Here is a 24538-nt window from a genome sequence, read left to right as displayed (position 1 = left end):
AGAGAGTGATTTTCAGTAGCAGCCAGTAACCTTTATATATATATATTGCATATATGTATGTATGGACAAGCTTCACTCTTGTGAAAATGCTTTTCCGCCGGAAAATCATTTTGTCACGACGACGGCACTCGGTGCATGCGTGCTCCGGACGTTTATGTGGTGATTCGACTATCCAATCGTTTTATATTAGTGGTTTTTCACCGTGCACCTATATATATATGTATATATATACGCATACATGAATTTCAATAGCCTCTTTAAATATTTTATTTTTTAATTATCATCAATATAAACGAGAGAATCAATATGACGTTAATTTACATGCTCACGAAAATAAATTTAATAAATATTAAATGTGTAAAAAATAAATATACCGTAAATATAAATTTATTGATAATAATAACTGGGTGGTGTGAGTATAGTCATAGTCTCAATTATTAAATTTTCATTTTATTTAGCATACATTAAAATCAGTTATTAATTTCCCCGAGTATTCATGTTGTTATTATTATTATTATTTTATATCGCGACTCAGCTTTTAGCAATTTTAATCGAATTGCCCGAAAATAATTATCGTTTTCCATTTAGTGTTTATTCTCTTAAGCTCGTTTACAAAACATAAAATATCAATGCTTTAGCTTTTTAAATAAACCACTTGAGTTCGCCCACTCCCATTTAGATTTTATATTCTTTTAATTTAAATTTAATCCTCTTCTCTTTTTAAATATATTTATTTACTCGCCGCTGAATGTGCTGCTATATATATATTAATATATTATTTTTCTATTTTATCATCCAGTATCCAGACTCGTGTTTACACGAAACGTTTGCCTTGCAATATAAAATGAATGTCCTTACTCTCACATAACCGCAAACACGCAAACTAGCGTTACGGTCACGTATAAAATAATTGCATATCGTGGTTCACACTATATATATAAATCCATATATATATATATATATATATATAAATGTCTATTACACAGTTGTGTTACGGCCAAAAGCCAATAAATAAATTGGATTGGCTCGATCGGCTTTACTGTACAGACAAATAGGATCTCCGATTCCGTACACCGATCACCATTTACCGATATTTCAATTCTACCTATGCATTAAACATATTTTTAGATTTTATATATCGATAAAATGCTATTTTTAAAAGCCACTATTTTTATAAAAATTACTTTTGTATTCATCAAGCTGAAGTTTATCGGATTTTTGTAAATCAAATTTCCAATTTGTTGGTGTATTACAACCATACTCATATATTATATATTTATATTGTATACAGACACTCCCACAGTTACATATACACAGTTTCTGAAAAAGTGTGTACCTTAAGACTCATAATGACAATAATATAAAATAATTTATAATTTTTTATTTGAATTTGCTTGCAGGGTCCACCACAACCAGGACAACCATTTAAGTTTACAGTTATCGATTCCTGTGATCGTATAAAGGAGGAATTTAATTTTCTACAAGCCCAATACCACAAGTAACTATTCACTATTATTGTTATTAAAATAATTAATTACTAATGTAATATTTAATATTTATTTATAATGAAACGAATCAACGAAATGAAAAAAAAAAACTTTAAATTGCAATAAAAAAAGTAAGAAAGAAAAAAGAATATAAATAAAATTCGATGATTCGTTTTTCAATTTCGATATCATGTACTGTCATGTACCGAGTTGTTGGTGCTGTTATCGATATATTTGTAGAGTGATTCTCAAGCATAAAAATATATACGCTGATGGCAATTCCCACGGCAAATAAATAAACACATATCTTCATTCGCATTCCTCTGGGCTATAACATATCAAATATATCCACATATATATACATATGTGAAATAAAAAAATAAATATAAGAATGGATGTAGTGAAAAATGGAGAATGTTTACTGGTGTATGGAGTATTGGAACGCATGTGGACGACAACAAGCAAAATGTTCTGGCTGTCTGTTGGTCAGGCGTAGATAATTGTTTGTCCAACCGGAAGCTATGCATACAGAAGCTACCGTTTTCCTATGTATATATATATTTATTTATACATATATAGATATATGGCCCAGGGGATTGCCCGGATAGCAGCAGTAGCAGCTCGTATCTGGCAAACGATCCACGACTCTCCATTAAATTGATATCGATTCGCACATTGGGTCCGTTGATGACTGTCATCCACGATTCAGTATTTACGGATATCGTAAAAAATATTAAATAAAAAAAAAAAAAAAAAAAAAAAAAAAAAAAAAAAAAAAAACATTTTTTTAGTCGACAGTAAATAAACTACAATTTCATGGCTGTGATCTGGCTCGATGATACGATAAATTAATGATAGATAAAAGCTTTTAGCTACATTATTTCTTATATATATGTTTTCATTCATATCAATCATATATTTTTGGTTTTTATAACTTCATTATAAAGTACTGTAATTAAAAGCTTTTGTTGCCGGTTAATTATGACTTCATTTTTTTTTTTCAGCGAATTTAGGTATATTTGAATGTAATACAGTGCGATAAAAATTTTTACATGGGTATCAAAAAATATAATGATCGACTTGATCAAAAAAAAATTTGAATTCCATAAAAATTTTTAAAAAGTCCAAAAATAATGATTTCAAATTTTTACTAAAATTAAATATAAAATTTTTTTTATAAAAATAAAAAAATAATATTTCATAATGAATTCAACGTACGTATTTAATACATATTAAAATATATAAAGTAGAACTAGATAATGAATATTAATAATTTGAACAAAGTTATGTCGAGAATTCATCGAATAAACATCATAATTTAAATTAAACATATTTAAATTACCATAAAAGTGGTTTCAACCTACTTTGTACTCGACTCACTTGACAGTACGCTTATAAAAAAAAAAAAAAAGAAAAAAAGAAAGAAAAGAAAAGAAAAAAAGTATCGTCAAACTAATGATTATTTAATTGTATTTTAATAGCCATTATTAAATTTTAAATTCACCTCGCTGATAAGAGTGCTTAAGTATGTACATATATTTACGATAAAATCCGGGCAAATAATTAAAGTTATTTTACCAAGTAAACTCTGAGCAAGCAGTCAAGACATGTCACAAGTAGATTATAAAATCATAGCAATAAATTTTTCAGTTTATCTATCATAAATTTACGGAGAACTCTGGCAGCATTGGTGACACTCAAATATGTGACAACTCAAGACTAAAATGGAGGAATAGATAAACTTTTTACACACATGTCCATACGGTACACATTTAAACGGCATGAATTTAAGTGGATGCTGTTAAATGTGGGGCGAAATTTATGACAGCATTTTACTCGATGAGTTCCCTCGGGATTCTCTGTTCGGCCAGCCCCGTTTTCATCGCACTGTATTATTTCACCCACACATATATATTTATATATACATATTTAATATATATCTACACCATTAATAATAAGTTCCGTGGCCATGTTAATCTTTAACTCGCGTTTCCAACTCCCATTCCATTAATTATATTTTTATTGCCCGTACAGCCTTAAATTGGAGTGCGAGAAACTGGCCAGTGAAAAAATAGAGATACAGAGGCATTACGTGATGGTAAGCCAGCCGCGATAATACACAAGTCAATTTTTTATTTTTGACTCTCAAATTAAAAAAAAAATTTTTTTTTGAGAGCAATAAATAAAAAGTTATTACTACAGCCATAAATCATTTACATGCTACATAATTAACATCATCATAACTTGTAAATAGTAAATTATAAAAACAATGGACAAACTCATTGAAATTAACGACATGTCATATTTAATGTAACACTACATGTACAGAATGCAATTGCACGCTCAAAATTACTGCCGGAGTATATCTATATATAATATATAATAGACAACACAAGTTTCACGGGTTTACCACACGGTATATAATATTCATGAGTAAACAGTAAACATACAGACGCCTCAATGCAAGTTCAATCATGCACGTCAGTGCTGTCAAGAACCAGAGGACCGGAATGCTAGAGGGTAGAGGGCAGAGGGCACAGGGAATGATATATATATTTTTATCTATCTGATGTCTGATATATACAACAAAACTAGTGAAAATGATACTAAATAATAAATACAATGAAATAAAACAAAAGGGAGAGATAGAGATAGACGTTAATTATAACCCGCACGACACTGGCCGCCATGACGATAATTATCGATGTTTCCTGCGGCTGCAGTAATTGTATGTTTAACGGCTTGCTGTGCACAAAACTCCCCACGCCATGTTATTATAACTTCCCAATGTCGAGTGACACGATTCTAAACCCTCCATCAATTATCCAGTTAATTATTGCCAATTTTAAAGACGGGCATTCAAAAAATATATACTTAATATCTGGTTACTTAATTTAATTGCTGCAGGGTTTTGAATAACTAATTTTATAGATTATTATTATTATTATTGTTTATCATAATCATTATCATTAATAATACCTAATATTTAACAATTAATATTTAATTAAAAAAAGCGATAATAAATGCTTTTGAATGTTGCCTGCACTTACCAATGTCTTAGCTTACACGTTCGATTTCCTGCTTGTTTTGTTCAGTATTAAAATGGAGCTGGAGAAACTCGCCCAGGAGAAGACCGAGATGCAGCGCCACTACGTTATGGTGAGTTATTTGTAATTAGGGTGTGCTCAAATATTTTTTTTTAATTATTATCATTATTACTATTATAAAATTCGTCTGCTCTATTTTTCTACTACGCGATGTAAAAAAAAATTCAGCTAAAATTTTGCGGTTTAAATATTTAAAGAAAGTCAGACTCTTAAAATTCAGCCCTCGTAACCGACCGAAACATTGACGAGTTGATAAAAAAATATTTTCAGACATTTGCCAGTGGATTTTAAGAGAAAAGGTTTTTTTTTTTTCTCGTACTCTACTATTACACTGGCATAGAGTGCCGGGTTTACAGTTTTCCGAGTCTTTTGAAACTTTATTTTTTCCTCATACGTAGATATATATGTATATATGAGGTATATATAAGAACAACAAGTCTCTTCAGCGGTCTCCAGGAGTTGAACGAAAGCGTGAGTGGAAAGCAAATGGACATGATGGCAGCAGTGGTGGTGTTTCCTTTGGTTGTTGAGTGAGCATTTCCGCACAGTTTGACCCGGTTTGGAACATTTGCTCTCTATACACCCACCCACCACTATACAACTCTATATACCCACGTTTTCATATTATATCGTATTCTCCATTTCCTCCGACTGTATATCTAACTATTTTACCTTTACTTGTCATCGTGAACCTCCGGCACTCACACTCGACTCATACTCTAGACTAGAAGCACTTACAAGATAGTATTCACCTATAAATTCACCGTACACTGCCGGCAATACTTTAAACAATGTTATAAAGTTAAGATATACTAGTGGAAACAGAAATAGAAATAAAAATAAAAATAAAAATAAAATGATAAGGATTTATTTTATATTGAATGTAGCAACATTTTCTCTGGTCTGCTCTGGTCTGGCCTGGGTATTCCCTGGTCGGATTGCTGTATCTCGGGTGGGTATGTTGTAGTAGTAGTTTATGCCGAGTAAAACCCAAACCTCCCACGGGACATTACGTCTTTACGACTCTCTCATGTAATTGTTGAGCTCGTCAAGTTTTACGATTGCCCGGCAGATTGTCCAAAAGTGCTCGCTCTTACCCGTCGTTCAGAAGTTTGCGTTGAGTGTTGAGTAAAAACGAGAAGCTCGAGTAATAAACAAGAAAAAAACTTGCCAGCACTTAACCTAAGTGATTGCAATTCTTCTTTAGATTTTATTTTTATTTTTATTTTTTTACTCTGTGTTAGTTATTGCCCCCAATTTCTTTCCCCCTTACGTGCCTCTTCTACCGGCTATTATTTTTGTACGCGAGCTAAATAACAAGGGTACAGGTGTCGAATATATTGCACGTTATTGTTTTAAAAAAAATTATCGCTTTTAAATATAATATTTTATTGGCCCAAATAAAAGTTTTATTGACTTTTGGAACTCGGCTTATTTCCTCGAAGCTTTTATTTTTTAAACGACAAACGTTTCTCAAAATCCCAATATTTTTTTTCACTTTTCAACAAAATATGTATATATATATATATATCAGTATAATGTTCAAAATAATATGAATCCAAATTGAATTTTTGATAATTATCTTTTCAAAATTTTGACAAATTTGCGACAGCAGTTTTCTTAAAGTCATTTTATGAGTTTAAAAAAAAATTTGAACCAGTGAGACTGACTTGGAAAAATTTAAATATTTTGACTAAGAGTTAAAAATATATTTAATGCCAACACTTATTTGAATCATAAAAAATTTACTAAGCTATAAATATTAACCAATAAAATATTAAATTCACAAGAATAATAATGATAATAAATTGTTAACGAGAATATTCATCCGCGAACTCGTAATAATAGTGACTATAAAAGAAAATTAAATGCATTCGAAGTTTAAAATAGTAACTATCGTTTATCGCGTTTTCTGTCGTTCTTTATCATCAAAATGTACGTCACCCATTTTGGCTAGTAATATTGCGAAGCGGGTGTTAAAATGCCCAAGTCGTGTCTAGTCTTTAAAATATACACATATACATTTATTTATATACACATATATATCGCTCGCAGACTGTACTGGGTTTTTTACGATAGTCATAAAAGACGTTTACAATGGTCGTTGGTACTGGATAACGCGGGTAGGACTACTGTGGTATTCGGGACGCTCGTTAAAACCTCCTCCAGCCCTCCTCTTCACTGAGGTCGCAAACGCTATTCTAGCTTTCGCGAAACCGCCAACGGAAACGTTTATTATTTAACATTTATATTGCTCTTTTGGCTTATAACCAGCCATTCCTCTTCCAGTTTTCCACTTTGTCGATAACTTTTCTCTCAATTAATCTACAAGAATTAACTTTTACCTTCCCTAATTTATTTACCCAGTAATTTAATTATTAAATACACAATCCGGTAGTCAGAAAAAAAATTCATTCATTAATTAATAATAATAAAAAAAAAAAAAAAAAAAAAAAAATCTACACTCCGACTGCAGTATCGATAATTTAAATCAGTAGAATTCCTTGGTAAAAAATCGACACAAGCTGCCACTTGTCCATAAATTAAATATTGAAACCGCAAAAAAAGTAGCTATAAATTTATAATAAAAAAAAATATATAAATATAAATATCATTAATGTATAAATAGTACAGTCTAACTAATAAAATAATATCTTAACTTGTAACACACGATGTTGGAACGTTGTTACACGCGAAACCGGTCTTGAATTCCAATCCTCTTAATCCTGATTTTTTATTTTTTTTACATATATATTCATTTAGTAATATATACATATAAATATAAAATAGAGTTGAGCTGTCTTACGAAATACATATATATATATATATATATATATATATATATATATATATATATATATATATATGTATATAAAGTTATTTAAATATGCCTCTTTCCTCCTGGCCTCTGGCAAAATGCGATACAACACATTTATGGATATTTCAATATATCCAACACGTTTTAAGATGAAAAGTGGAATTGGCATGTATTACCATGTTATATATGACACGTACCTAGTACCTAGTGTATACCGAGTTACTGAGCCGTGCATTTAATCAATCACGCTTTGCATGAATCATACATTTTCATTGGCATTTTAACGACAACACCATCCACTCTACACACACGTACTCATATATATATATATATATATATATATTGACAGACAGATAGACAAATCACACAGCAGTTACATAAATACACACTTTTATTATTATTAATAACATTTATCTGTCTATAATAATCGTATTTAAATTTTTAATTTACAGTATTACGAGATGTCGTACGGACTCAATGTGGAAATGCATAAACAGGTATGATATATTAACTATTTAACCATTAATTTACCTACTTACTTATTCATTCATTTATTTATTTATTTATATATATATTTATTTGTCACTTTTGAAATACTAGGAAATTATTAATCATTAAAATATGTGTTAATTAATAATTAATTTACTAAGCGTATTTAAATGTGAATATATTTATATATGGATGTGTACATAGTTTTATTAAGGTGTTTTGTTTGCTCGGCAAAGTAGTCTATTGAATAAATATGTAAACAAGGTAATAACATGCAAATACCACCGCGGGATCTTAATCCTGAGCTTTTTATTTATTATTATTTTTTTTTTTTATAAGAAAATGCTCAATCTCACGCGATCCTACCGCAGTCTGTAATATGTAAAATTCATATTCAGGCCACGGGCTTTGAAAAATACTTTTTAGTTTTATTTCTTAACAAATTACTATTTTATATTTAAATTGAAATTTTTTGTTAAAGATATTAATTATTAAATTGAGAATTTAAATTTGATAAAAAAAAAAAAAAAACGTACTAATGAATAAAATAGTCGGCAGATTAAAAAATGTTTAGCAAAAAGTAATATAGAGAAAATAAAAGGATAAAAATAAAATTAGGGAACGAAAGTCGGTGGTAAGAAAAGAATAATGGTAGCAAGGGGTAAAATATATAAGTATATATAGGGGTTGAGAGCAAATTATAGAATATGAGGGTTGAGTTTCTGGCAGGTAATTCAAGGGGATAAATAGCTGTCGCTAACTTTATTTCTCTCTCATTTTATTTTTTTCCACCCCATTCTACAACAACTATTTTTTATGTCTCAGTCTCCTTCTGCGTCTATGTCGTCTACAGAGTACCAGAGTGTAGAGCTAAGCTTTTGAGAACATTTCACCTCACCCTCTTTTTTTCTCACTTTTTATTCCCTCCTCTAATGTATTTTTTTTATCCGGATTTTTTATTATTTTTCCTATCGGTACTCGCGCTTTTCTCAGTTTCTTCATGGCGCACTGTTTCACCCCGCGTCGACGTGCCGAGAATAATGCCGCCGTTTATTGAATATTTAAAACCCATCCCTTCACTTCGAGGCCATGTTCGCTCTGTTCACACCCTCCGCATTTTTTGCAACCGAATGCCGCCAGTTTTATCGTAAATCCGGACTACCCGTCAATTGCTAACATTTTTCCTCCTTTATTATTTTTTTTACGCTCAATCATTCAAAAAAAAAAAAAATAAAAAAAAAAATATACACACATTTTATTTTTCCATCAACTGAATAAAACTTAACTAAATATTTCAAATTAAAAAATATAATTTTCTACAGCAACAAATTCGGTAAATAAATAACATACAACAAACAGTGGACTACATGAGCACATGCTGAGTGTGCAGACCGAAATACAACAACTGAAAAATATTTAAAGAGCGACGCATTTTCTCTGTGTAAACATTGTCCCGAAAATAAAAAAAAAAATAAAATCCAGCGTTTTTACGATTGAATAAAAATAAAAAACGTTTTAATGTACAATGTACCAGTGGGTAAATGGTAGTAGAGAAAAAAACCGGAATTACATTCAAGCTGAATTACGATTGAGGTGTTAAATTTCAATAGTATGATATTTTATAGCAGATAAAAAAATAAAAAGGATGATAGAATGGGGTATGGATTAATAAAATTCACGCATGGAATATAACGGTAACCACTACGAATAATTTGATTTTGTTTTGCACTCGATCTGACCTCTGCCTCAATTTAAACCCTTTCTCTATTTCCGTCTTTGCTTTTTTTTTGTTCTTTTTTTTTTTTTTTTTCTACCCCAGTCGGTATTTTTTCCTCCTCTCGTACTCTCTGTGAGCTCTATGTCCATTTGCAATAATTCTCATTTCGCCTGTCTCTCTTTTCCAATTTGCTTTTCCGTTATTCTCTTTTCACGTGCTTTTTTCCACCTACACAAACGCTACCCACGTTCTGCACCCAGAGTTTCAGCCACTCATTATTCATTTACCGATTAAACGAGCTCATGCGCAAAAAAAGCTAAATATACCCTCGATCAATACTCGCAAATTCCAATCTCTTCCTACGTTACTTTTTTTTCACAACTTTTTTCTATTCTCTTCTATTCCTATTTTTATTTTACTCCTCTTGTGATTCTTGCCAATTTTTATTTACTCGTTTTTCCTTTATTTCAATATTTTTTTCATTTATTGTGTTTTTTAATATTGAAGGAGAAAAAAATACCAGAAGAGAAAATAGCGAAAAATCAAAACGGTGATAGGGAAAAAAGGGAATACCGAAGAGTGGATAGAATTTTAAATTGATGAGTAAAAATAATTGAAGAATAAAAAAAACTTTATTGAATAACAAAAATATATCGAGTATCATTTCAAATAAAATTATTAAATACAAATCCAGTAGTTTCAATATTTAATTACTCAGAGCTCGGCTGTAAACTATAAATTTTAAATCGAATTTTTTTTTACCGCCAAAAATTTTTCCATTAAATTTCAAGCCCCCAAAAGTAAATGTACCAGATATTTTCAATGTCCCTTATCCCCGATCATGAAACCGGTGGCATATCCGGTGTCATAACTGCTCACGTGATCTTAACGATATTCTTCTACCCTCGGCAGTAAAAAAACTAAATGTAACTTATGCCATACATACTTACTGTACATAAAAAAATGTCCCAGTAAAAAAATAACGAGCCTTGGTCTAAACTCTTGAAAAGCTTTTTACGAGTCCGTTGGTTTGGGACATAAACTGGGGTACAGATCTGTACCCGGGGTTCAATAAAAGTTACGGTAAAGCGGAAACGAGGCGCCGGAGAATACCATTCCGTGTTAGGTTGGTGTAAAAAAATTCTACAACGGGGATCGCTCTTTCAGCAGCACTTTCAGGTTTTCTGTTTGCGAGTGTGCCTCACCTGTGTGTGTCTGTGTGACTGTACATGTAAATGAGACATATTAAACCCAACGACAGAACGTCGGGGGATTGACTCCCTTTACAGCTCTCTGAATAGGGGATGAAAGAGCGCCAGAAAAATAAATGTCTGCTAAAGTAAAAGATGTAGATGTTTGAGAAAGAAGGAGATAAAATTCACTGCTTAAATGTGTCATAAAAGTCGTAGAGATAAAAAAATATATAAATATATAACCAAGTGGTGTCGTAGAAAATCATGTGTGTATATGTATGTGTGTGTGTGTGTATGGAAAACTGATAAAGTTGCTTTAACAGTTGGCTGTAAAGAAGATATATTTTATCAGGAACTTTCTACAAGTTTTCAGTTGGTATTGAGGCAGGATGGATTACGAATGTTGAGATGATGATACGAGGGATGAAAATGAAACGAGAACCTGTGGGTTTTAAAAATCGTGTGTGGTTAACTTTATATGCGAGCGTATTTTATACACTGGTACTATTATATGTGAATGGAGATGTAGATGTAGATGTATAAATATGTCTGGGGGGAAGGTGGAGCATGATAAGTTTTATACGTTACGCATACAAAAATGAAATAACTCGGATACGTGGAATATTCTGCGGGTTTATTTAATTGAAGTTGTGGTTTTTTCTGATGGAAATAATGGAATTTTAACGATGCTATGAAAATAGTGGGATGGCCATTGTTTTTTTCTTCTCTTTTAAGAAAAAAATGTTTCGAAAAGTATTAATAGTATGCTTTTGTAAAATATTCTGGCGTGCTGAAAAAACTTTAAATAATTTTTTAACATTTTGACGCCACCGTTAAAAATTTAATATATATTTTAATTAGCAAAGTTTATCAGCGTTCTTTTGTTTAATTAATCCCTAATTAAGAAGGCATATTTTTTAACAGTCAATTAATTCCTTGGAGTTAAAATACTCCCCTAAAATAAAAGTTTTATTCCCTGGTTTATAATTCATTTAGTACTCCCTCGTAAATCTGCGGAGATTCTCTCGGAGTTTTGAAAATCACTTGCCCAAGAAATGTAGTCGTAACTCGGTAGAGATCTTTGTGAATGTATGTGTGAGTGTGTGTAAGTAAATAATAAATAAGGGAGCATTTACAAGTGACAGAAGTGGAGTGAGAATGATTTCGTTTGCTGAGGACATATCAGTCAGAAATGTGGGGGAAAAGTTGGTGTTTTAGTAGATATAGGGGTTGGTTAGTTCGTTGGATGGGTGGATGGATGGATGGATGTCTGAATAGATGTGGTGGTATTGTGAGTCTAGAGTAAGTAGTGACGTCGATATATATTTGGTGTAATGAAATAAGGGCGACCAAGCAAGACCAAGGCGTCAACGCATTAACGAGGGGATCGTGTATATAATATTATACGTCTCTTTCTCGTTCACATTTACATCCACATCCACATTTGCCCAATTTGCTTTTACACTCCCACTAACCCTTACGATGTCGGTCTTTATTGCACATTGTTGGTAAGGGTCGGTATAGAGTACAGAGAGTATAGAGCCCGACGCTAATTTGTGTTTTGCGTAGAGCCTCGGGCAGAGAGTAAATGCAAGAAGACGAGGATGGAGACAAAGGCGACAGAGAGACCGATAACGGGGAATGGGAATTAGGGAATGAGGAAAGAGGAAAGAGGAAAGAGACGAGACTTAACCACCCCATTGTGCTACAACCGTCTTTCCGCCTTGTTATACGCGACTGGTGAACGCCACCGTTAATTACGTCGTACATTAAGTAGGTTCCCTGAGGACTGCCGAGTCGCTTAAAATTATTACAAACTTGCCTCGTACACTATATATTTTAGGTAAAGGGAGATAGACGTTTGCGGTGTTACACCCACTCTTATTCACTAATTTTAAATGTATACCTATACATTTATTCTCATTATTGTCTGGAGCGTAAAACTTGCCGAGCACACCCAACACACCCAATAGTCAGTCTAAAATATTGCAGGTTAGTCCTCTACAAGAGCGTTGATTATTTTACAAACTAAGAGTAATCCGGTAATAAAACTCGTTCAAGTTATGAGCAACTTTTCATCAGAATCATAACCATAATAATAATAATAATAATGATGATGATATTGTTATTGTTATTATTGTTATTATCAAAGACTCCATTAGATAAACGGCAAGCGTCGATCGAGTAATATATCCAATCAATGTGTCAGCCGAGACCCAGTGCAACAATAGTTATAGCGGGAACACCAGCAGCACACCGATGTCGAGCCAGATACCGAAATACATATAGGTTCTAAAAGCGGAAAGCTTTGGAGCAAGCCGGCCAATAATTGTCCCGTGGGTGGATCACAGACTTGTCCGAACACACAACTGCCTGGTATTATACTAGCACAAGCACACCCACATAATACTATCTACTCTCATTCCCCATTCTCTCTGTGCTGTGTGCTATAGGTATACTCGCTCGGTATAATAATGCTGCTGCAACGTATATCGAGAGGTGGTAGTGCCCAGTGGCAAGTCCGATAATGTTTAGCGCAATCAGCGATAATGGCGGTGTATGGTGCGTTTAATCAAGGCAGTAGCCCGTTGTGGGTTTGCGGTTCCAAGCCAGAGCTACGGGTTTGCGCGTCAGAGTGCTCTAAAGGAAAGGGCTGGTTGGTTGCCTCACTGCCAGAGTTGGCTCGAGTTGAATCAGGGGCTTGCCTTCATATCACCACCATTACTATCAACCAACTACAACTACAACTACAACTACAATTACAACTACAAGTACAACAAGAACTAGAACAACTACAACATCGCTACTAATAGCATCACCGTCGGTGTTAGTGATGCCAGTACACCACACCATTACATCTGCTACACTATGCACACTGGTCGGGGTTGGTCTAGGTTAGTCTTGTGTACTAGCACTGTGGGCACAAGTGAATAGGAAGAGCCAAATGGTTGAGAGGCAAAGAGAAACTTGGATACATCAGGTGGGCTTAGTGGTCAGCAGTGGGCTCTTGCATCGCCTCGACCAGAGAGTGACCACACTCGGGCGGGTGCAAGCCTAGTCTGACCACATCCACCCACTCACACTTAGATTCTCTGATGCTTTAGCCAGCTATCTCTTCCTCTATCTCTGCCTCTACTTTGTTGATCTATATTCCAAACACTATACTCTTGATGAGACTTTCCTTGTGTACAGAGTTGTTGCCGGAGTTTAGACCAGAGTATAACTAGTGCATTCGTATTGGTGATAACGTTTCCAATGGTTTTAAGCCGCAACTTAACAATGCACCCAAATCAACGATTTACTACTACACTCACTCCTACAACTACTGTTGCTGCTGCTACTGCTGCTACGGTTTATATTTCCTTCATCACTAATTACGGCTCTATGAACAATCAAGTCAATTAGAATGGCTGTGGAGTAGAGAATCTGCAAAGTCTTTTTATGTTTTCATCTTGATAATTAACTACGTAGTGTCGAATTAACTCTTGATGATTTTATCTGAAAGATTAAGGGGATTTTGGTATATTAATAGATGCGAATCTACAAAAGGAATTAAATCTAGATATGCTTGAATAAAGGATAATGATTCCAAATAATTGACGCATTGGTATTAATGATTGATGATAATCAATTAAACGAGCTGGGATTTAAGGTGAAGGGGATTGTAGATGTAGATAGCTGGCTAATGTGCGTTAGTTCGTGAACGTTACCAAGCCTATGAACATGACGATGTGGTTCTTGGTCAAGCCAAAAGCATCGTTCGACTGGGCGAGCCACTCTCGATGTACGAGCTAGTTGGTTGCGGTTGAACACGTGGTAGCGAGCAGAGTGCAGAGAGCAGAGTTTAGTTTAGTTAGTAGTATGTGTGTATGTGTGTAAGTGTGTGTGGATGAGTGAATGGTATCAAATCGTGCAAACCCGTTAACGTGGTTTCAGTGAGTCTTGCTACGCTCGGTCGATTAACCAGCGGCCATCTGTTTATTCGCAACATTATATGCCGCTGATCTTGTCGCAAACGTCAATGTCAGAGAGTAGTTGGGTTTCCCTTGTACTAATCTAACTTGTTGTACAGTAAAGGCTTGCATTTAAACAGGGACGAGGCAGTTAGCAAGTCTAGTGTGCAGCTTGTCAGTATGTATTAAACTGTGAAGGCAATTCTCATGTAAGTGGTGTGTACTTCTATCGGTATTAGTGCTGACTATAGGGTATAGAGATTGTATAGTTTCTAGCGTGTTCAAGGACACCCCCTTATTAGCGATATCAGCAGACGATCAGGTACAGTAAACTCTCATCGTCTTCCGCATGGAAGGAGGAACGTTCAATATCCATGATTACCCCTAATTCACCTGATCCCAGTGAGCGAACCCAAGATAATCGATCATTCTCTGTTCATGCGAACATCGTGTATACCACTCAAAAGCTCTTGTATCTCGTCAATTTTGACATCAGCCAATCATTACTCCTCCACGACTAAGACTCGCTTTAGATTTTGCTTGGGTATTAAATTCAAACGAAAAGCAATAAAATATTTATCAGGGCATCAGTGCCATTTCCGGCTAACCCTATTCTATTGTCAATATCCTTGACATCATGCAAATACTTGACCTTTTACCAAGAATAGCCTGACCCTCTGAAATATCTAACTCAAAGTGTCTCGGTCTCGGTCTCGGATGCGAAAGGCATCAAGGAGAGTGGTCTGCCTTAGGGTCAGTGCTGCACACACAGAGCCAGCTAGTCAAGTAGTATCTCAAGTAAGTAAAGTGCTGACGAAGCACTCGGCTGTTCAAATATCCAAACACCAAGGTTTTTCGCTGTCTATCGGGTCTCTTGTACGTTTGCAATCGCTCAAGGACCACTTACAACCACAATTTCAGGATGTCATCACTCCCTTCGTTTTCTTGTTCTATTTCTCCTTTTCCTCCTTCTTAGTCGTTTTATCTACATCACAAGTGATCACTTTGGCTTCTGGTTCTCGCTCCACTATTTTTCCCATCCCAATAGACTCACATAGACATACACACACACACACACACACACACACACACACACACACACACACACACACACACTGGTTAGAAAGCCCTGAGCAATTGCGATAGAAATCATTTCCGACCCCATTCCCCGATTCACGATTCCCGATTCCCGATTTCCGATCTCCAACACACAACAACTACTACAACTATTACATCATCCCCTTTGGTATCGTGTATCTCTGTTTAGATGCCGGCTTTGTCTACATATACCCTTCGATGCTTGCTTTGTCAACTGTCTCTTTAGAATCCAACACACATCGACATCAACCTACAATTGATTGATTCTTGTTTACCTTTGAACCTTACTACATAATAGCCCATTCTGGTTCTATTCCATTTCATAGCAACTCCAGCAGCCTCCTGGCCTCCGAGCCCAGCCCTAACTCAAATGATGACAACAGGGGACACGGACAACTACTGTTTCATGTTTCAATGAACCCACTGTGTCGACTACTGCCAGTGGACTCTAGTCTGACTGTTTGCTTGATTCCAATGTCTCTCTGCGTCCGCTTCTCTGATGAGATGTGTATTAGCCCAAAAGCAATTTGCTGATGCCAGCGTGCTAATGAGATTCAGATTCACTGCAAGACATATTATTTACACACAAAACATTTAACATTTTATATCTACATAACATATATATCAATATAAATCCAATTCAACAGACATTCATCTTTTTATATATTTATCAACCTTGTAGAGAACACATACAACTAGAAAATAACTTTTCTTCGGAATAGAACATATATCCGAGTTTATAGCTTCGGTATTGACAGGAAGAGTTACAAGAAGAAAAGAAGAGAATAAAAATAAATAAAAACATGAGTTTATAAAATACTTGATAATACTACAAGTATTGGGATTCTTGAGTTTTTTTTTCTCTTCTCAGTATTGGATTATCGAGGTATCTCTTCAGGTATCGACAGCCCGAGCAGCAGACTTGCAAGTAATGTCTACAGATATCTGAGTTAAATGCATATATAAGAAGGAGTTACTCGGGCGGCCGGGTGGTTCGTGGCGTAGGAGGATAAAAAGATGAGGGTGGTGAGGGAGAAAAAGTTAAAAGAGGCGTCGTGGGAGCACTCAGTTTACGTCACCGCTTTACTACAGCTAAAGAATTTTATCTTGGTTCGTTGGTTTGCATTTTCATGCCACGCCTCTATGCCAGTTAACGTTTAAACCCCTATTTCCTATTCCCTTGCTATTAAACTACCCCTACATTACTCTAGTATAGTGCGGTTAACCTTATTCCATACAATACTTGACACACTCAAATGTATTTAGACTTTTTATAGTCATTTATATTTTTTAAATAAAATTTTATCCAACTCCACTTGACAACTTTATCCGCGCGATTGCATTAAAAATAAATAATAGTTTTAAAGAGGGTGTTAACAGATTTTATATAATTTCGTATCAAACAAAAGAAAGTAAATTAATAGTGCGGTAGGTAAAAAGCCAGTTTATTGGAATTAGACGTGAGACAAGAGGCCAGGAAACGAGCCAGCCTAAAAACGGCTTTGCTACCCAGATAAAAGTAAAAAAGAACCTCACGAAAACAAAAAAAAAATAATAAGAATAATAATAATAAAAAAGCTTTGAGGCCCCTTGCCTCACAACTGACTCACTCATCCACCCTTCAGCTTACTCGAGAGCCCTTGAACCCCATTCATTATTTTCTTGGTTACCTCTCTCGCCCGGGGAAAACTTCTCGGCAACGCAATTACGTCTGCAGCTGCTCTCCGCCTCCTCGATTCTGCAATCTTCCCTTCTCACTTTTCCACTCCCTTATTTTACTTACCTTTTTTTTAGTTTCTGCTACCGCTAGCCACCCAGACCCACCTCCGACCCCGACCCCGACTCCCGCCGACTAAACTTATCTAAAGGGTTTAATAATTTTTAACTTTAACCAAAACTTGGGATCTCGTAGTCTGGTCGAATTTTTACGTCCATTATAATTAGTGGCTTAATGACTGGAGTGAGACCAGATGGAGAATAAGATAAGAGGGATAAGGTGACGAGTAATTAAAACAGCCCGCTCCCCAGCGTCAGTGAAACCGGGAAACCAAACCAGGATTTAAACTTGAGCCCATCAGCAATCGTTGGTAAATTTCCCGTCAACGTATCTACCTCCAGACCCTAAAAACTCATTCCTCACCCTTTTATACATCTCATTCTTCACTTTCCACCCTTGCCTCAAAACTTATCGTGCCATTCTACGTTCGCCCTTTTCCGCCCACTCAAACCATTACTTTAAACTCGCGGCTGTAGTAATTCCATGTCTAAGTGCGAGTTGAATGACTATTTGTACATACGTGTGTGTGTGTATATGTGCTACGAGGGTGAGAATGTCAGGAATTTCAGTGGCTGCGATATTTCAATTAGCGTTCACACCCCGCTGGTACTCGACGCCTCGAGCCGTAGCTCGTTTAGGGGTGACAAAATAAAAGAAATAAAGACGGGTGCTGGCAGCCTAGATGGTGCGATGGCGGTGATGTTGATGGAGTATATATATACATATACCCTGCGTATATAAATGACGAGGGGATTACTTTGCCAGCTTGTTAATGATCCCCTGACATGCTATGTGGTACACGTGAGTTGTTCTGTTGGTTATTATCATTACCCTTACCCTTACCATTATTATTTGTTATTTATTTTATATGGGTTCTAAATTAGTAAGCGGGTGAATAATGTATGACATTATCTAATTGATACTAATGATTGTCAACAAAAAAAAAAGGCCCAAGTTTACTCACTAAATAAGGGGTAGGGTAATTTTAAAAATAATTTATTTCCTGTCGGAATTCAGAATGCTGTTTTCGAAACTAACAGCCAATATTATTTTGACGCTGGCACATGAATTTTTTTAAGTTTTGTCTAGTTTGAGTCTAGGATTCAGAGAAAACTTCTCAATAACGCTGGCTATTTATTTTAAATAATGAGGAAAATATTACGGATGAAAATGAAATGTCGGTTTTTAGTGAATGTAAAAAAGTGTTTTAAAGTGGTAAAGGAAAAGCGGCTTTTCGTGGCACTTTAATTGCCGTGAGTTTAGTAGCAGTAATGGAAAGAGAGTAAAAGTAAAAGAGAAGGAGAAAGAGAAATAAAAAAAAAAAGCTCGACGGTGTCTGAGTAATTCTATTAGTCGTCTGAAGATTGAATCGTCGACGAGATGGTTTCCTCGTCGCTTTCTACGTGCTTTCGTTGTTTTAATTCAATTTCTGCTGTCTCATTTTTATTTTACTTCACTTTTTGCTTCATCTCGTGACAAATTTATCCACAAACTGTAAATAACGCTCGCATCTTCTCCATTGAGTGTTTTAAAATAATTACTCAGCAACATTTTTTCCTTTTGCTTCCTATAATTCTTTTCAAATTAATTTAAAGTTTATAAAAGTTGACAAGTAATTTTATTAAAATAAATATCAAACAACTTTGTTTATTAAGTGAGCGGCAGAACCGTTATTATTATTATTATTATTATTATTATTATTATTATTAAATGTATAAAATAAATGGTTTATAGTGTAAGTAAGTAAGTAAGAGAGTGTGAGAGATGAAGAGAGGTTAAGAGATGCGGTTGACGTTGAGAAATTGACGCTGGTACTTGGTTTATTCAATTTGGTAGCTCGTCTTGCTTTGATATCGAGCTTGATTGCTCCTTGCGGGCGGGTGTCCTACACTCAACGTCTTGTCGTTTCCACTGAAAGCTTTTGTGCATCTCTCACGACTATTACTACCACCAGCATCACCATCTCCGTCTCCTCTTCTTCTTCCATCAACTTCTACCACTACTACTAAACTAGTTTAACAGAATTTAGATTTATTGACCTCAATAATAATTCGCTATTTACCCTTTCATCTTGCAGACGGAAATTGCCAAGCGGTTAAATGCCATCATAGGACAGATCTTGCCATTTTTGTCACAAGAACATCATCAGCAAGTGGCCAGCGCTGTTGAACGAGCTAAACAAGTCACAATGACTGAACTGAATTCAATTATTGGCGTAAGTATTTATTTTGTTTCATTTTATTTTATTATTTATTGAAAATGTCCAGTGTCATTGAATCCTCGTATCAATCAACACACTCAGCTAGCCAACTAGCCAATAAAATTAAAACCGATGAGCAATTTGATAAAATCACCGAATTTAAAATGCCATGAAAACTCGCTTACATCCTGTGAATCCCAAAACAGACTGACAGACAAAATAGACATAAATACAGAGAATGGAATACACTGGAGGAAATTGATGGGCGGATATATATTCAAGTATTTCGTCTTCCATGGCATAGCTATCTCTTTCCCTTCAGAGAATCCCTTACCGCCTCATCTTCTCAATTGGTTGTTCTACTCGCGAATCCTAAATTCTCCTCAATATTGCTCTCGAGCACTCAATTTCCTCCCTATTAAGCTGCCGGGTTAGCTTCGTCCTTGGCTCCACTCGGCTCGACATATTCCTTCATCCCTTGTTCCTTCTCGCTCTTCGGTCCTTGAACAGCATATCCGCTCTATGGCAACGGCATCGCCACCACCAACACCGACATACGAATCTCCTGTGAATCTTATCATCCACAGTGAGAGAACATCTCCTGGCGTGTTAGCTGAAGCTGCTAAACTCTGCCAGTTGGAAAGGTTATAGTGTTATGCCGCTCGAGCGCCAACTAATCAGCATTCCTCTCTCGCCCGCCCCGGAAAATAGGCATTGGAGTTCCAAGAGAGGAAATAACCCTCGAGGGATCCACAAAACAGAAGGATAAATTTTGAATTCACACAAGCGACAATGTCGTCATCTTCCTCATTGTCTTCTTCCTATTCCTCTTTGTCTTCATCTTCATCTTCCTGCTTGTTCTCGTCTTCCTCGTCGGCTTTCCCGTTACAAAGTCAAGTAGTCTACGTGCTGGCAAATCCTTACACACAAGAAGTCTTCTCAAAGTTATCGAGCGTCTTTGTCCAACTCACAACTTCCTATCTTATCAACCCTTTGCACTACTACACATTGGCTCCAAGACCAGAGGATTCCTTCTATTCCACCAAAAGTCTCACGGGATTTAACGCCCCTGCTTAACCATAACCGACTCACTCGTGTGTCATTTCACTAAAAACTTTTAAATTTCATTCAAACTAATAAGTTATTCTCATCATTTGTATTCCCCTCAATTATTTTATTTCAAAGAAATTAGAAACCGATTATTTGTCTGACCGCCTCTTCAAACAACTTTAACTTCATTAAACAGCCATACATTCTTTAGTTTGATAATAAACCCTTTCTATTTAAATCTCCCTCATTAGCCAGGTTTTCCTGCTAAACTTTTTCATCTCCATCCGGCCGAGTCAGCTCGTGCGGCCAAAAACTGCTGATCCGTGATACCCGAGACCGGATTCGCGTGATGATCCTCACTCTGCTCTGGTTAAGTTATCATCTTGGCTGGTGCTCTTGCAGTCTTCAGCAAGGATTATGACCCAGAATAAAACACTCAGCTGAGTCTTAAATTTCACTAAAATAAAAATACCATCGGCCAGCAAATAAACCAACGACACAACCTTGCAAAAAAAAAAAAGCTAAACACAAAAAGTTGACTATTTGCCGGGCGAAAGTTTTAGTGGTTAGATATACACACGTATATATCTATAGATAAAGTAATTGTTAAAGTGTTAGATGCAATTTAACGTCACGAAATGTATGTTTCACTTCTCAGCCATCCGTGTCGTACTAACGTCTGGCTTATTATATCGTTAAGCCATTTAATTATCTCAGCAAACTACTTGCCGTAATAGTCGAGTACTCATACCCAAAGCCATCTACCGAACAGCATTTTCCCGTGCTAGTTCTGGCTCTCATCGCACTGAAATACTAACACCAGCTCACAACTCATGTGCTAACCTGGCTCTATCTAACACACACCCGCACCCGCACCCACACCCACCCACCAGACCAACAAACTACTACACTAGCTCTACTCTGTTGTTGGTTCGCCTCTGGTTCAACCAACCCCAATCCGTTCTAACGAGTGTACATGAAGCCCCAGAGCTCTCAAGTAATTCCACCCCCTTTTATACTACTCTCTACCCTCTTTAACTTCCAAATCCCTCAGCCTCAGCCTCGGCTTTACCTTCAGCTTGCTTTTTCTCTCACTTCTACTTAACTTCTGCTCCTGCCAACTCCAACTAAATATACATATACTTATATATATTAATACAACAGAAACAACAAAACTGTTGAAACAGTTTACGGTTTGTCTGTCACCACTTTGGAGACGCTCTTTCTCACCTATTCCATTTTATTCCAGACCGACTGACTCGATCATTAATTTATTAAAAAAAAAAGAAGTATGGTATTAAACAAACAAATAAATCATGAATACTCAACCGACTTAAAATGTAAATAATTACAGTGACTGCAAATATTTATTGAGTATTTTTAATCTCTTTTTAATGAATAATCAATCAGAAAATGTGGCTCACAAGAACAGGATTTGCACAAGTGATTTTTTTCATTAAAATAAAAATTCGTTCTGTAAACAGCAGTTGGTAAAAAGTAATAAAACACAGCTCGGACAGGAGTTGGCTAAAAAAAATTTTTGTAAAAAATGATTTGAGAAAAAAGTACTGTTTCAACATGAGTATTAAAATAGTAAAGTACAGTCAAAAGAACTCAAGCCAAAGTCCACGTGAATCGTTGAATTACTCATTCTCTCTATATATTACTTTTTTATTTATTTATTTTTATTTACTTTCTTTTTATTTCGTTTTTTTTTTTTTTTTTTTTTAACGTGAACCAGTGAATTTATTTATTCATCAGTAACGACAGTGAGCGCACGTTCGACAAACAGAGCGAGCTAACGAAGCCCTGGGACTCAATGTAACGCACGGACATCAACCCTCTGACTACTAAATCTCTCTATTCTATCTTTCATTCCACATATATATAAATATATATATTTTTATCGCTTTCATTTGCCGCATCGTCATTTCCACTTTTTAAAAATCCAATATTTTATAGAATTACGTGCTTTTTGAGGGTGAACGTTATTATCCAATTGATTCAACGGATAGATATCATTTTACCCTTGTCAGCAATTTTAATCTCGGATTTTTTTCTCTCCGCTCCCCATTCTTCACTCACTCTCAACATATTAATATCATATAATAATTCATGTTACTGATAAAATGTCATATTTAAACCGTGTCAACATTTATCATCGCTGGATTATAAAACAATATTGACAATTATGTCATTATCATTTGCGATTAATCAACGGCAAACAAACGCTTCAATTAAATACATTAATAATAATATTGATGATCATTTTTTTTTATTTTCAGCAACAGAGGCCCGACTTGCCGAGGCTGCTGCAACAAATGCACGCCCAACAAATGCCACCAGGTGCTGCGATGGGTCCACACCCTGGAATGCCGAGCTTACCGGGCCTAGGACCTGGTGGTCTCCAAGTTCCTACCTCAGCATCAGCGGCACTTCTAGGCCTAGGATTGCCACCTGGTGGATCTGCACCTGGAGGTGCTGGCGCTCATCCTCTGTCGATGTTGACTAAGCCTGATCTTCATCGTGGCCAGTCTGAGGATTTGAAACCCAACGGCGGTATGTATTTATTTATTTAAAGTAATTAATTTATTGAAGCTTCGGGGTTTTAATAAATTTAAGTTTAGTTTAAAGTCAAGAGAGTAGAATGAAAAAATATATAGATAGCGACTTGATATCTTTAAAGAATAAAGTGAAGTAGGTCTCTACTCTGATAGAGGTTTTTCTGCAACGTCGGCACGTCCCCATCGATTTTGATCCTCAAGTAGTGGTAGCTATTGAGTTTGTATACCCGAAGATGATGAGAATGGGGCCAGCTTGTTCGTAGCATGTTTACTTGTCGTCCTCATCCAGAAGCACCTTCTTGTCCAATATCCGACCCTCGTCACACTATTTTTATTTTTATCCGAATCTTTTATTTTTACACCTCAATCCAAACATCCCAGGTTTTTGCCACTAAAAAAAATAATTCCCAGCAGATCCGCTTAAAAAATAGGTCTCGATAACCCCAAGGAGCCAGATCCAGAATCATCACGAGCATTACGTGTTAGAAGTCAATTTTTAAGGAATGCTGACAAAGCTGTGGGTTTCCTGAGCTCTCCCTCTCGTTCTCAACACTCTCCTTGTCTAGTTTACACCCTTTAAACTCGGTGGTGCTTCTGCTTCTACTTCTACTTCTGGTTCTTCTTCTGCTACTGCTACTGGTTTTGCTCCTACAACTACGACTACGGCTATATATCCAAGTGAGTTGGGTTGGCTTTCTGCCTTGAGCAAGAGAGGACTCACTGAGCTTCTCTTAACACAAGAGTACTTTCAACAACGTCCCCTTACGTTACATTTTCTGTCCTCGACTTGACATCCACTATCGCCACAACTACAACTTCATCTTATGCATACACACCCACATCTACTGTTACTTGTCATCTTCTTTATATCAAGTTGTCGCCTCAATTGGATTCTCAACGACTCTCCTTCTATTCTTATACACTCTCCAGTTTTCGCTCAAAGACTTATAAACCATCCTGATATTTATGAACCTTTATATTTTTATCCACTAAAATTTTTCATTCAATTTTCCCATGACCAAGAGAATAATATTTTAACCGTTTTAAATTTTTTTAAAAATAATAAATCCAAATAATTGCTTCTG

At 35.5% G+C, this 24538-nt stretch overlaps 1 protein-coding gene across 2 annotated transcripts in view; it reads left to right on the top strand.

Moving 5' to 3' along the window:
* The window catches only part of LOC103570142 (protein groucho), a 53146-nt gene that overhangs the window by 13518 nt on the left and 15090 nt on the right, over positions 1 to 24538 (top strand). The window contains exons 2-6 of one of the 2 annotated variants that reach the window (XM_008547764.2): positions 1401 to 1498; positions 4583 to 4646; positions 7865 to 7909; positions 19717 to 19854; positions 23175 to 23448. In XM_008547764.2, coding sequence (XP_008545986.1) covers positions 1401 to 1498; positions 4583 to 4646; positions 7865 to 7909; positions 19717 to 19854; positions 23175 to 23448 — 619 coding nt within the window. Of the gene's footprint in view, positions 1 to 1400; positions 1499 to 3521; positions 3586 to 4582; positions 4647 to 7864; positions 7910 to 19716; positions 19855 to 23174; positions 23449 to 24538 lie in introns of both variants that reach the window. The other variant, XM_008547771.2, reaches the window with a different exon arrangement.

The sequence above is a fragment of the Microplitis demolitor genome, chromosome 1 (assembly GCF_026212275.2).
Source record: "Microplitis demolitor isolate Queensland-Clemson2020A chromosome 1, iyMicDemo2.1a, whole genome shotgun sequence".
Taxonomy (NCBI): domain Eukaryota; kingdom Metazoa; phylum Arthropoda; class Insecta; order Hymenoptera; family Braconidae; genus Microplitis; species Microplitis demolitor.
Note: the sequence above shows the minus strand (reverse complement) of the source record. Positions and strands in the feature narration are given on the sequence as shown.